Source organism: Carassius carassius, chromosome 2 (assembly GCF_963082965.1).
Source record: "Carassius carassius chromosome 2, fCarCar2.1, whole genome shotgun sequence".
In the NCBI taxonomy this organism is placed as follows: Eukaryota; Metazoa; Chordata; class Actinopteri; order Cypriniformes; family Cyprinidae; genus Carassius; species Carassius carassius.
The window spans coordinates 14153737-14167310 of record NC_081756.1 but is presented as its reverse complement, the minus strand read 5'-3'; the positions used below and the strand labels follow the sequence as shown (position 1 = coordinate 14167310).

General features: G+C 36.1%; 2 protein-coding genes and 1 pseudogene across 3 annotated transcripts; 2 read left to right on the top strand and 1 right to left on the bottom strand.

Annotated features, from left to right (window-relative positions):
- Positions 1-1118: 1118 nt before the first annotated feature.
- On the bottom strand, positions 1119-2309 carry LOC132103659 (NEDD8-like). Its single transcript, XM_059508759.1, has 4 exons — positions 2048-2309; positions 1777-1824; positions 1566-1648; positions 1119-1483 (listed from the first exon to the last, which is right to left on the bottom strand). The coding sequence occupies exons 1-4, from the start codon at positions 2063-2065 to the stop codon at positions 1363-1365; spliced, it is 270 nt and encodes an 89-aa protein (XP_059364742.1). The 5' UTR covers positions 2066-2309; the 3' UTR covers positions 1119-1362.
- A 175-nt stretch (positions 2310-2484) lies between these two features.
- Positions 2485-9577, top strand: LOC132103644 (GMP reductase 2-like). Of its 2 annotated transcripts, none has more exons than XM_059508746.1 (10): positions 2485-2627; positions 2934-3065; positions 3224-3343; positions 3970-4053; positions 4146-4319; positions 4408-4489; positions 4578-4684; positions 5524-5566; positions 7205-7364; positions 9373-9577. In XM_059508746.1, the coding sequence occupies exons 2-10, from the start codon at positions 2979-2981 to the stop codon at positions 9560-9562; spliced, it is 1047 nt and encodes a 348-aa protein (XP_059364729.1). In that variant the 5' UTR covers positions 2485-2627; positions 2934-2978; the 3' UTR covers positions 9563-9577. The 2 variants fall into 2 exon arrangements, with proteins under 2 accessions (XP_059364729.1, XP_059364724.1); XM_059508741.1 differs by having other exon boundaries at positions 2508-2627; positions 2930-3065.
- A 2084-nt stretch (positions 9578-11661) lies between these two features.
- LOC132098583 (zinc-binding protein A33-like) lies at positions 11662-13444 on the top strand (annotated as a pseudogene).
- Positions 13445-13574: the final 130 nt, after the last annotated feature.

Genomic DNA, 13574 nt, shown 5'->3' with positions numbered 1-13574 from the left:
CTTCGGTTGTAGTAATACTACTCCTGAGCTGTGCCTCAGTATCCAGCACTGCCTAATATGTGCTAAACACAAACACTATGTGTATTTATATGAAAGCTGTGACTCTGATTGTGCTGCAGTATTAGGCTTTCCTATCCACACACAATATCATACAGGAGATACCAAAATCCATGCAGAATGAATTCTGTCACATATTTGAGTCACATTAGTAAGAAATGATTGATGTTAATATTTTGAATGTCCTCACAATTATATAAAAATCCATAAGAGAATGATTTTTATAGATTATATTAAGAAATGTACAGTCTAAAATGATAAAAACGTAAAGTTCAAATAACCACTTACAAATAACTGGGGGTGAACGGTTTGTACCAGAGTCTTCTTGTTTACTATATGTTTTGTATTTGTTTGAACAGTATATATTAAATGACAAATAAATCTATATGCTGAAACAGGGAAGACTTGTTTATTTTTAGACTGACATAAAAAATATCTGCTAAACTGCCACCTACTGCAAATCAGGAGAATGGAGACTGTGGTCGCCTTGTTCAAGAGTTCACAGCTGTCACAACTCATTTGGGGTATTTATAAACCATGGGTCGCTTTGGCTCGTTTTGAAATAATTTTGTTCTCTAAAATACAAGTGCAATTGTTTTATGGGACTTCATTACTGATAAATTGCATGTCTGCAAAATTTAGTAACATATCCAAAACATAACTTGTGCTTCAAAACCCAGTTATTTTGATGGTAAATTGGCCAACGTCACCAAAATAAAAAAAAAACATTTCGTCATTGTGAGAGCCATTCTGGTCAAAATGCTAATATGTTTTTTGGCAGACAACCCTGGAAATCTTTGTTATATATTAAGGTACTTTTCGTTCTTTTTTGATGACATTGGCTGTCAGTTATGTCTAGCTGAATGGTGCAGGGTATCACATTTGTATGTATACAGTAAAAAAATGCATCAGTGTGGGGCATGTAAACAAAAACAAACAAAAAAAACAATTACAGTTATCATAGACATATATGGAATATGTTTTGAATTGAGCCAAAGCAATTGAGGAAACCCTGAAACATCACCCCTTTGGGTGATGAAACAATAAACAATGTTACATGCTTAAATGGTTGCATCAGTTTTTATTGACAAACTGATACATCAGTTTTACCTTGATTTTTAACATGTCTTGTAAACCTAACAAAAAGAGCACAAATAACATTAGGGTGTTGGTGGGTGGATTCATTAGCAGGAAAAAAAAAAAGATGAATATTCCAACAAAGAATGCAGTGGCTACCACTCATCAGTCCAGATGGTTCAAATGGTTTCTGACGACATGTGTAAATATATTGGATAACTAAGGTGTTTACATAGATGTGAGGAGGCTGCTGGGATGCTGCTGGACCCGCCCACCTCTCAGTGCAAGAACCAGATGCAGCACAGAGCCACCCTGGATCTTATAATCAGCTGCCGTTTTCTCATCATTCCTGAGGTGGAGAAGATGGAGGTTTAGAATGAAAATACAGAAATGTACAGGAGCACGATAAATGTGCACGTTATATACATTACATCTGTTTTCCACTGTAGATGAGTCTCTGTTGCTGGGGTGGGATTCCCTCTTTCTCCTCCACTCTCTCTTTTATTCTCTCCACCTGAATAGGGTGGACGCATCAATGCACATCTAATCAAATGCTGTTTGCTGTCAACTGTGTAAAATATAAACGACTGCTGGATCATCTTTTAATATTTGCAGTAAATCATTAAGCATTTTATATTGTACCTTGTCTGTAGGCTCGATGTCGATCTCGATTTCTTTGCCAGTGAGTGTCTTTAAAAAAACAAGAACGACGATTAATTCATTTAGATTTCCCTCTGAATGAGTCTTTTATCGTTTATACGACAGTTCGCTATAATATAATCTATGTACGTCATATTGTAATAAAATGCCGTTTGTCTGATTCGCAGTGCCTTGCTATATTTAATACCTCAGACTAGAACCATACTTCATAAGAACTGTGCTGAATGAAAGCTGTTTTTCGTTCATTTCTTACCTTGACTTTAATCAGCATTGTAGCTTCTTCTGTTCTAGAAATACATGCAGGAAATTTTAATGCGAATTCAATTAAGTGATGTTAGAAGTTCAGGCACCTCTAGTTAAATTATTTCCACAATTCCCCACCGAAGTTCCTGCGTTACTAAAAAATAATTCCAACCATTCTAGAGTCTGTAGGAAACGTTCCGACGGTCCGCTTGGAAAATAACGGAATTTGATGACAGACGACGATTTAGAATTTCGTACAATTAACTAAATGCTTTATATTTTTTAAATTTAAATACACATAACTTAATAAACTTACTCTAAGTATCAACATATTTTAGTTGAAACTGACAGGAGAAAATAAAATGTGCGACATTTATTGCGACAGTACGCTGCGAAGCAGTTGTTGTCTGTAGTTTTTCGCCGAACGATTGAACTTGAATTCACGCGCAAGCCGTCAACTTAAAGACTACAGTGTACACGCGCTGACAGCCGTCAACATCCTCCCTCCTAAAACGACCGCCTCCAACCCGGAAAGCAGTGTCATTCTCTCTCATACAGCCTTTCAAGGAGGTGCTCGTCTGCAATTACAGGTAGGACAATATTTATTTTGTATCGTCTGTATATAAGGACACACGTATAATTATTTGTAATGGACAGTACAAACATGAAGTGTCAAGATAACAGAAAATCATCATTTATGCTCTCGTGGCCTAGATTATCTGACAGCTAAGACATGTGCAGAACACAGAACCATCTGATATGTGAGACATTTAAGGGTCATTTTATTTGATATGTTTATGGTGCATTGCTTTAAAGTTTTGAAATAAATTTGCAGCTCCCATAACTGAAGCACTGGGAATGTTTTTCTTTCCCTTGTTTTGTGTTTTTGCAGACAGTGAGATAAGGTTAGAGCAGTCCCAAGGCCGTCCTCTTCAGCAGCCATGCCACGCATTGAAAATGATATCAAGCTCGACTTCAAGGACGTGCTGCTTCGACCCAAAAGAAGCACTCTCAAATCTCGCAGTGAGGTTAGTCTCTCTTAATGTGTTTTTATTTGCATTATAGATGACATATAGAGTATTAGTTTGGTCTGGTCTCAGTTTAATTAAAACTCCACTGCAGTCACAAGCGGTGCAATGCATTTTAATTTACTTTTCACACTTATTTTGTTTCTCATCTGTTTCAGGTGGATCTCATGCGCAGTTTTACATTCAGAAACTCAAAGGGCAGCTACAGTGGGATTCCCATCATAGCTGCCAACATGGACACCGTGGGGACTTTTGAAATGGCCTTAGCCTTACATCAGGTATGAATGAACTCTTTTCTAATTTCCATACAGCTGATCACATCAGTCTCAAAAGAAACCTGAACAAACATCTCCATGATATCAATAAAATGTTTAGGAACAGAAAAAAAGAGTACATGATCAAAGACTCTGTATTTTATGTCAGCATGACCTGATGAAGAGTTGTGCTGTCAAAAAAGTTTTCTAAAATTTCTTAAATTAAAAATGCATGAAAAACCGATGCATATAGTATATAAACAGAGTTTAAAATTCATTATTTTTGGTATTAACAGCCAGAATTGAGTTCTGACTTGGCACTTTGGCTTATGACTTCTCAGGGTCTAAAGATGAAAAGGTTTAGTTAGACTTATAATCTGATGTTTAGTTGAAGTCATGTGTTTGTTACATTGATAAGATATAAAAAACACAGGTCTCTTTAGGAGTTTGGAATGATCAATGATGTCGACACTAGAGTGTTTTCACACAGTTCAGTGACGTTCAAGAAGTTGACGAGAACAATAAAAGTAAAATAGGTTCATCCCTACAGACAGAACATGCACAGCATTAACTTCATAAATGTTTTTGTGTGCCCTTTTTGTCCTCTTAACAGACTGCATGTTATTAATTATTGTTTTGTTTTTTTGTAGTTTAGTCTATTTACAGCCATCCATAAGCATTATGATGTGGATGACTGGAAGGAGTTTGCAGCCAAGCACCCAGAATGCTTACAGGTGAACAACACCTTTGCTAGATTTTAAATCTAGTTGGCAGATCTCAAGATTATTGATATTTAAATGATGACATGCTTTCTTTGTTTCTCCAGAGTTTAGCAGTCAGCACGGGGACGAGTGATGGGGACTTTAAGAAACTGGGGGCCATCGTGTCTGCTGTACCTCAGATTCAGTACATATGTGTGGATGTGGCCAATGGCTACTCTGAACACTTTGTCAACTTCGTCAAAGACGTGAGGCAGAAGTTCCCCACGCACACTATCATGGTCAGTTACCTGTCAACAACAACAGAAAAAACATTTTATTGACATTATCTCGTTAACAGGCATCTTAATATTTTGAAATATTTTGTAGGCTGGCAATGTGGTCACTGGAGAGATGGTTGAGGAGCTGATTCTTGCTGGTGCTGACATCATCAAAGTGGGCATTGGACCAGGTGATGTCATCAGTCGTCTATTGTCACAGTTTCAGATGGTGTTCAGGTTCATATTACACCAGTTTCACACATATGTTCATGTGTGTAGGTTCTGTGTGCACCACTCGTAAGAAGACTGGTGTGGGTTATCCTCAGCTGAGTGCAGTCATTGAGTGTGCTGACGCTGCACACGGCCTGGGTGGACACATCATATCTGTGAGACTCTCCTGTTTCAGAGCCAAGTTCTTACATTGACCCGATAAAGCCTTACATTACATTAACCCTGTGAATTTCTACAGCTTCTAAAGTATCAGCTTGAAAAACCTGTTACACATAGTCTACTACATGCCTCCTGTCCTCTGATTGAAGGCCTTTTATTATAATTCTAAAACGACCAACCTCAGGTCAAGTAAACATAAGTTTAAGGATAATATTGTTATTAATATTTTAAGAGGAACATTTATTGGACTGAAGGAGCTTAGGTTTACTTGGTTAATCATACATCATGTTTTTGAAAAATCATGTCAAAATCTAGGTGTCTTTTCAGGAATTTATTATTTTATTTATCTCTTAATCATCATTGTATTGCTTTGCTTTATATTTTGCCCAACCCCAGTTCTGTTGACTGAGTAATTCTGTGTTTGCGTCTCTAGTGTTTACTCTCCTCCTATTACGAGTGCAGTGGGCGGGGTTAAATAGGCAGTGATGTAGAAGTAGGCATTGATCTTGCAGAGGTGGGCTTTTGCTGCACTATTACATCATAAAATGGCACTTTCCAAAATAAGTATTTTTTTCTAAGCATGGTTTTAATAAAAGCAGTTTTTAGACTAAGGAGAAAGTTTTCAGGTTTATAGTACATTGACCTCTTATATGTCAAAAGATCAATGGAAATTAGATTTCTCTGTCTTAAACAAATTGTTTTTCTGACATTATGCCAGGCTTTTTAGCGATAACAATGAAAAGTAACAGACCCACCCTGCTGCTTGCATGCTTTGTAGACACAGAATCTTTGATCATGTATTTCTGGGACTCATCTGTTTTTCGTCTTGCTGTAGGATGGGGGATGCACCTGCCCAGGCGACGTCTCCAAAGCATTTGGTGAGTTTTGGTAGCAGAAGCACTGCATTATAGTAATAACATAAAACAAGAAAGCTATCATCTTAGTGGACACAAATGTTGGATTATGATATTTCCTTACTAGATGTGCAGGTTAGATTTTTATGTGATAAGCCCTATTCGGACGGGACTAGTTTTCTAAACTACGTTTGAGTTTCGATTCTTACCACCTGACGTCTGCGATTTTCATGTTCCAATTCGGAAGGGACTAAGATCTCCATGTTTGTTACAGAGGTGGGAGGGTCTGTTTTGTGCATCTGGGCATCACAGAGATCAAGCGCTCTGTATGCCTGCATTGCATAGTCCTTCAGATTAATTACCATTAGTATTATTACACAATAAATACTAAATGGCTAGTATAGCAAAACCATGTTAATGTGTGGTTTCTTTAGTTTAACTTGGTTTCCTTTTTTTTTTGCAGTAGTAGGCTAATCCCATGTTTAAATGTTCATAAATGTGCATCTGTAATTAAAACATTATGTAACTGAGTGCATAAATTAACGTGAGTAATCTTACCTGATGCTGATATTACAATAGCCAGTTTTAACAGTGTACGTGATCTGGCTCTTGATTTTATTATTTTTTATTATTATTTCTTTGCCGGGAAGCAAATGTATCAAAAATACTCGCGGTAAAAGCATCTACGGTAATTTATGTTGGCCAAAACATACAAGGAAACGCGTTGTGAAATAAAATATCACCGGCAATCACAGACATTCGCATTCGGACAGGATTAGTTTTCTCAGAGGATCACGGAGTTTGCTGAAAACAGTAGGTAATTTGCTCTGGAATTATCACAGAGGTTGTGTGAGAAAAACACAGATTCGGACGGGATTAAAATCACCAAGTACGTCTGTGAAACACAGATTTCTTTAATGACCCCCTGTAAAACTATTCCCGTCCAAATAGGGCTATAGACCCTCTTGGAATTGATCTGTTTCTTCTTCTCCAAAGTGAATCACATTGGCTTGAAAACTCAGAAAACTGCACAGGCGTCAGAACTGGAGAAAATTTACATCAGATATGGCTTTCAGAATTGGGCTTTGCAAAATGGCTTGATAGCGCCACCTATAAAATTTCTCAGCTAAACTTTTGAGAAGTTGCACTGTTTCATGTACTTGAATGAAATTTGGTACATGCATATAATGTACCAATACCTACAAAAAAGTCAGTTTTTGGCCTTCTACTTAACTACTACAGATTTAATTGGATCATCTTCAAATTTGGAGACTGTAATCATAAGGCCTATGCAATGATGAACTGTGAAAATCTTGAGTTTTCGTCGAAGGACGTGTCCGTGGTGGCCTGACTAATTTTGATGTTTCACCATGAAAAAGGAAGTTGCTATAACTCAGGCATACAGATGTCTGATCTGCCCCAACTCCACATATTTAATAAGAGTCCTGTCCTGAACACATGTCCATGCCCATATTCAGTTGCAGTCTTAGTGCCACCTGCTGCCAGCAGGAAATGGCATGTTTTACGCTGTAATTAACTCCTAAAGATTTAATGACACAATCTTATATTTGGACAGTCTAATATAAGGGCCTTTATAGAGTTGAATTGTGAAGATCTTGAGTTTTTGTTAAAGGCTGTGATCGTGGCTAAACTGTGTGGCAGGTGCGGGAGCTGACTTTGTAATGCTGGGAGGAATGCTTGCTGGCCATTCTGAGAGTGGGGGCGAAATCATAGAGAAAAACGGCAAGAAGTACAAACTGTTCTATGGCATGAGCTCAGACACGGCCATGAAGAAGCATACAGGAGGCGTAGCAGAGTACAGGTAAGCTCATGAGAGACACAATCATGCTGAAGCTTGTGGATTATTTTATCAAGTGGTTTGTTACACAATTACACAAATCTTATTTGATAAATAAGCAATCAAGTCATCTTTATTTATATAGCACATTATAAAATAGAGATTGTTTCAAAGCAGCTTGACAGAAATAAACAGACAATAAAAGAATCAAATCTACAGACTTCTCCAAATATGATACAAACTCAAATTCTGCTGTAAAGCAGCTTTAGAAGGACAATAGCATCATTAGTCAGTTCCGTCTTGATTCAGTTCATTTTAATAACCAAAATAACAGTTCATAACTGTTATTCAATCCATCAGTTATGAATTGAATTGGATTGAGCTACAATGCAGCTCTACAGAAGGCAGTTTTTTTATTCTTGTTCTCATCCAAAAGTGTCAGAAGCCAGGCCTAAATTTTAAATCTAATGGCTGGGGATGTAACAATTCACTCAACTCATGATGCGATACAATTCACGAGGCGATTTACTTACAAATGTTCTTTTTTCTTTTACAAAATGAGATTAAAAAAGGTGTACTTTTATTATTGCTTGGACAATATGGTGCAAATTTCTTTGTGAAACTGAAAAATAACAAAACTAATTAGAAATTTTAAAACAAATCAAAAAGCAAATTAAATAAATGAATAATGCAAATAAAAATAATGACCTTCAAAATAATAATAAACAAAATAATGCTTTGCCTGTCCATTTAAAATTAGAGTTAACCACTGTGTTTTAATCACAATCACAAAGCAGTTTTTAATCTAATTTATATTATATCATTTTGAAATGTGAAACTATACTTCAAAGAACATCTGAACTAAACAGAAATAGCATATGGGCTGCATGAAACACAAATTCACTCTCTGCCAGCAGGTGGCGCTTATGAAACAGCACCAATTCAGCATTTCCTTTCAGTTTGTTCACTTTTGACATTGCATTTGCTAATGCTTATGGTGAAACCCCTTCCTCCAAATACTACTGAAGCCTTATTGAATCACACCAGAGCACTGGCCAATGGCTTCAAGCACGCAAATATGAGGGGCTTCTCTCTCTATTTAAGTTCCATTCAGAATCTTTTCCTTTTTTTCTGAAACATTGGTACGAGAGGATGTGGTGATGGATGTGGTGATGGTCCTTCAAGAGTCATTCTCAACCTGTCTGTCTAAAGTCTTCAGCATGTTATTAAGCAGGGGTCATATTTTAGGATTCTTTACCGAACCTAAGTCCCTGAGAACCTGACACCTTGTACTTCTGGGGACTCCAGGTAGATTTCAGTTCTGAACAATGGTGGAGCTTTTGACTAAAGGGTTCCTGATGGTTACACATCTAATTCTTCACCTTAATTCCTAATTCTTTTGCTGTTAATGTGTCTTTTCTTCTCCTCCCAGTCAGCATTTCGCTCTCCAATGGTCATGTATTTCTAGTATTGCATCCTTCTAAAGGCAATTAAAAATTCTTTTCAGTTTGATTTCAATCTTTTTTGGCTCATTTTATCTGCAAAAGAAAGCCTGCTTAATAATTATGCATACCTGAATGTAAGGCATTTTTCACTTCCATCCTTCATAGGCAAGGCAACTTTATTTATATAGCACATTTCGTACACAATGGTAATTCAAAGTGCTTTACATAAAAGAAAGTAAAAATCATGAAGAAAAATAATTAAAAAAATAAAACAAGCAATTTATAAACTTAAAAAAAAAATCAACTTGCATAATAATTATGCACGCATTGTAGACACTTCAAGACCTGAAGTAGGTCATGAAAAAAGATGTCAATAAACAATTATTAAAAATAAGTTGTCTTTGTTGTTTCTATATTAATTTGAAGATTTAATCAATTTCAACCACCTCGGGTGCTTCATTACATCCCTACTAATGAGTTTGATTTACACCTGTGCATTCTGATAAATAAAAAAAATATTAGATTTTTTGCCCGTTATCACATCTCTGAGTTGATTAATATATTGATTGTAATTTTTGTGTTTTCAGGGCATCAGAGGGTAAAACAGTTGAAATGCCTTACAAAGGGCCTGTGGAGGTGACCGTGAAAGATGTGCTGGGTGGAGTTCGTTCCAGCTGCACATACGTCGGTGCTGGCAAGCTGAAAGAGCTGAGTCGTCGTACCACCTTCATTAGGGTGACCCAACAACTCAACACAGTGTTTGGGAATGATAATTAAGCAAGTATTATGGTCTAACCAAAGGTCATTTTATTCTGTCTGGAGATAGATGCACACATATGCATATTGCCACATGCGCATACACACACACACACCTCACATCATCATTTATTGTTTTTGGGCTTGCATATAAGCTTTTGAATTCAAAGGATTTCCCCAGATGTTGTATTAAGGCCTAAAGCAACTACATGGCCTTTTTATTTTTGAATAATCACTATTTGAAATCTTCTAATTTCTGAGTTTTCAAGGACACTGTGATACCAGCTTCTTACATTCTGTCTGTTTTAGTCTTATACTACACTGTAGTACAATGAGAACATATTTTTGGTTTATTACACCATACTGGAAGTGTAGTCTGTGTTTTAGGTCATACCTTTAAAATCTTGAGTTTGTTCTCTGTTCATTTGGCTAAAAAAAACTCTATTAGAGCCTTATATTTTATCCAGAAATACTATCAGGTACTATTTTAGACCTTGTAGATTTTAGCTGAATGTCTATGCCTAATTTCTTATATTTATATATATTTCTGGGATTTTCTGATAACATTCTGATTCATCATTCTGTTCACTGGACCAATGCAGATCTTTGTAAGGATTATTAAAGTATTAGTGATCTATTATACAATATGCTAAAAACCTCTGTTATAAACAACCATTATATTAAATAGAATATATTTGAAGACCAAGCAATGGTATTTTTTACCCTTTTAATGGTTTCTCCTGTGTTTGTATTTAACATTTGCAGTGATATTACACAATCTTTTGAAGTCATACTCGGTTCCTGTATAAGCATTGGCATTATTTTATGCATTTGAGCTTGGTTTGATCATTAGACATACTGCATACTTTAAACTTTAATAGTCAACTCTTAATTAACCTTAATGATTTAATTGTATTTTTTGTTATTCATTGCATACTTTTGGCATTCCATTACAGTTCTCATTGATTGTGATTTAAAGTTGCTGCTGGAGCAGATATTAGTGAATTTTTAAGAAATACATTTTCCCCATCTTACATATTTTGCTGAAAACCAGAAGATCCCTGTTGGCTGATAAATGGACAGTTTAATTTGATCAGTATTGATATTAATCTATTTTTAACATGCTGTTTCAAATTGTGTTCCTTATATTTCACCGCAGTTCATCTCTATTGTATTCTACAGTGAAAATAAATAATTTGGATGATCACTGAAGAATGACTTGTTTGCTTTGTAGATACATAACATTTCATATTTTTTATTAACATAGTCATTTACAATTTGAATTCAAGTAAGTGTGTTTGTGGCAATAAAGCCTTTGATCGGTTTGTCAAGGTCCATGTAAACATACTGGTGTCCTTCTTTTATTACATTTAAGACTGATGAGGAGTAATTTATCCACAAAACATCAAATGCAGAAAATTCCAAAGATTTCCCTGGGATTTTCTCTCACATACGCTTCTTATTGAGAACACTGGATCTGGAAATGAATGCATGTTACCACACGATATATCACAATGCAGTCAGTTACAACATAATTGCATGGGATGAGTTATGATGTCATACTGTAAAAAAAAAAAAGGTGACATGACAATGAGGAACATGTGACAATATATACTTTCCTTCCTCCTGCATTGCATCACAGCTGCACTAAAGACACACAAGAGGCCACACGCACCTAGAGGTGAAAAAAAAAAATCTAATTTGTTAATGAATTGTATTCCTTTCTGATTGGTGCTTCTGCTTCACCTTGCATTTCTGCATGTATGAATAATTGTAGGCTATTATTTTAAAAGCCATTCGAAAGACACTTTTAAACGTAATTTGTAACTTCATGCAAATCTTTATTGTAATATCAATTAAAGTATATGTTGAATTTAAATGCTGTGTCAAAACTGGTTTGACGTTCAATTTGATTAAAAAGGAGGGGCATGTAGAGATGTGTGTGTGTGTGTGTGTGCTTTGTACAATCATTGTGTTTTCATCTTTCACCAGCGTTGGCTTCTTCCATCAGTTCCCAGGCTGAACGGTGCCTGTGTTCAGTATGTCAGGATTTCATCCAGTAACCATTCAGTGCAGACACAACTTCTGCATGGCATGAATCATCACACTGGGACAGCAGTATGAGGAATCATTGCCCGCTTTGCAAGAAGAACTTTCACTTGAGACACGATCTTGGCATCAATAGAGAATTTAGAGAGCTTGTTGAAGGACTTAAGAGGGTGGAAATAAAGAGAGGGGCTTTGAAGTCTTGCTTGTACTGTGAAGGATCTTTCTGTAAAATAGACCTAGAGCCTCATAACACTGTAGCAAGACTGAAGAAACACAAACTTATCAACCCTGTGGAGAATCTGAAAGATTATATATGCCTGAAGCACGAGAAGCCACTGGTGCTGTTCTGCAGAGATGATCAGAAGTGTGTGTGTCTGTCGTGTACGACAAAAGACCACAAAAGCCACAACAATGTTCCTGTAGAGGAGGAGAGTGAAGAAAGGAAGGCAAACTTTGCCTTAATGAAAGTTTCATTTCTGTCCACAGTCCCAGTTTGCGAGAAGACAAGCCAGAGACAAGTTTAATTTGCAATTTAGAGCAGAATGAAGAAAACAAATGCTCAGTACAGCTCGCCAAGGTTAGACTTATAAGTTCATCACAAAGATTTATTTAATGTGGTCAGAATCCCATATTGAAATGCTTCCTATAGTCTAGCTAACCTGTATTACACTTGTAATTGTGCATTACGGATATGCAATTTTCCTACATTTATACACAAACATTTTCGCATTTATGAATATAGTGTGGGCACTTTTAGTCTTATGAAGTTTTTAAACTCTTAAAACTCACTTTTCTTGCTAGTTAATTTGTCAAACAATGTCCAACAGTAGATATACATACATAGAAAATTTGGTTCATTTTTTTCAGAAAATCTCTATCATAGTGTATCATAGCTTAATTCATAGTTAGCATTTTATTCTTAATAAATGCATACAATTTAATAATACTTATACTTTTTAAATCATTTGTCAACATTAAAGAGTGACTGGATATTACACACACAAATTCTGCTCAAAATAAATATTTTTCCTTGATGTGTTTTCTCATATATTTTATCTCAAGCTACTCAATGACACTTAAAAAAATGTAAACAATAAAAAAAAAAATTAATAGTATAAATTAAAAATGAATAGAACAATGATAGAGAACATCAAAGTTTTTAATATGTAAATTGATATACATATTTTAATATTAAAATGAGTGTAAAAGAGTACATACATACATAAAGAACATTTGAAAAGTAGGAGATAAACACAAGGAAAAAAAATTCCATTTCCAAAAAACCTTTCATTGTACTGTTTATTCCATACTACACATATGTTTAAAGAGTCTGCTAATTATCTCTCTCTCAGGGAATGTGACTATGGCTCCTGAAACAGCTCATCTGAAAAACGTCTTGTCTGAGGATGACAAACAAGCTAGATATGCAGAGACATGACAGATTGTCCCAGAAAGTCCATGGAGGTTTGATACATGTCACAGCGTCCTGGGGAAGGAAGTATTCTCCTCTGGTAAATCGTATTTTGAAGTGCAGGTGAAAGGGAAAACTGAGTGGAATTTAGGTGTGGCGAGGGAGTCTGTTAACAGGAAAGGAAAAAATGACTCTGATTCCAAGGAATGGACTCTGGACTCTGGTTGAGGAATGGAAGTGAGTATAAGGCCTGTGACTGCCTGTCTGTCTCTCTCTGTCTGAAAGTCAAGCCCCAGAAAGTGGGTGTCTATGTAGATTATGAGCAGGGTTTGGTCTCCTTTCATGAGTCCAGGTCTCATATCTACTCTTTCACTGGTCAGTCTTTCACTGAGAAACTCTATCTATATTTCAGCCCAGGCTTTACTTATGGAGATAAAATTTAGTGAGTTTGGATATGAAACAACGGCTGTCTGAAGCCATATATCTCTCCACTCCATTCATTCCACTCCTCTCCTTCTCCTCTTTCCAGCGATCACTCTGGTGAAGAAAAGTGACATTACACTTGAAAATCAT

Excerpts from the sequence above, each read along its gene's own strand:
- LOC132103659 (XM_059508759.1), bottom strand. Across the intron at positions 1,649-1,776 it reads ACATCGAGCCTACAGACAAG|GTGGAGAGAATAAAAGAGAG; the intron begins GTACAATATAAA and ends CACCCTATTCAG. Across the intron at positions 1,484-1,565 it reads ATCTACAGTGGAAAACAGAT|GAATGATGAGAAAACGGCAG; the intron begins GTAATGTATATA and ends TCTCCACCTCAG.
- LOC132103644 (XM_059508746.1), top strand. The coding sequence starts at position 2,979 with ATGCCACGCATTGAAAATGATATCAAGCTCGACTTCAAGGACGTGCTG. Across the intron at positions 4,490-4,577 it reads CAAAGTGGGCATTGGACCAG|GTTCTGTGTGCACCACTCGT; the intron begins GTGATGTCATCA and ends TCATGTGTGTAG. Across the intron at positions 4,685-5,523 it reads TGGGTGGACACATCATATCT|GATGGGGGATGCACCTGCCC; the intron begins GTGAGACTCTCC and ends GTCTTGCTGTAG.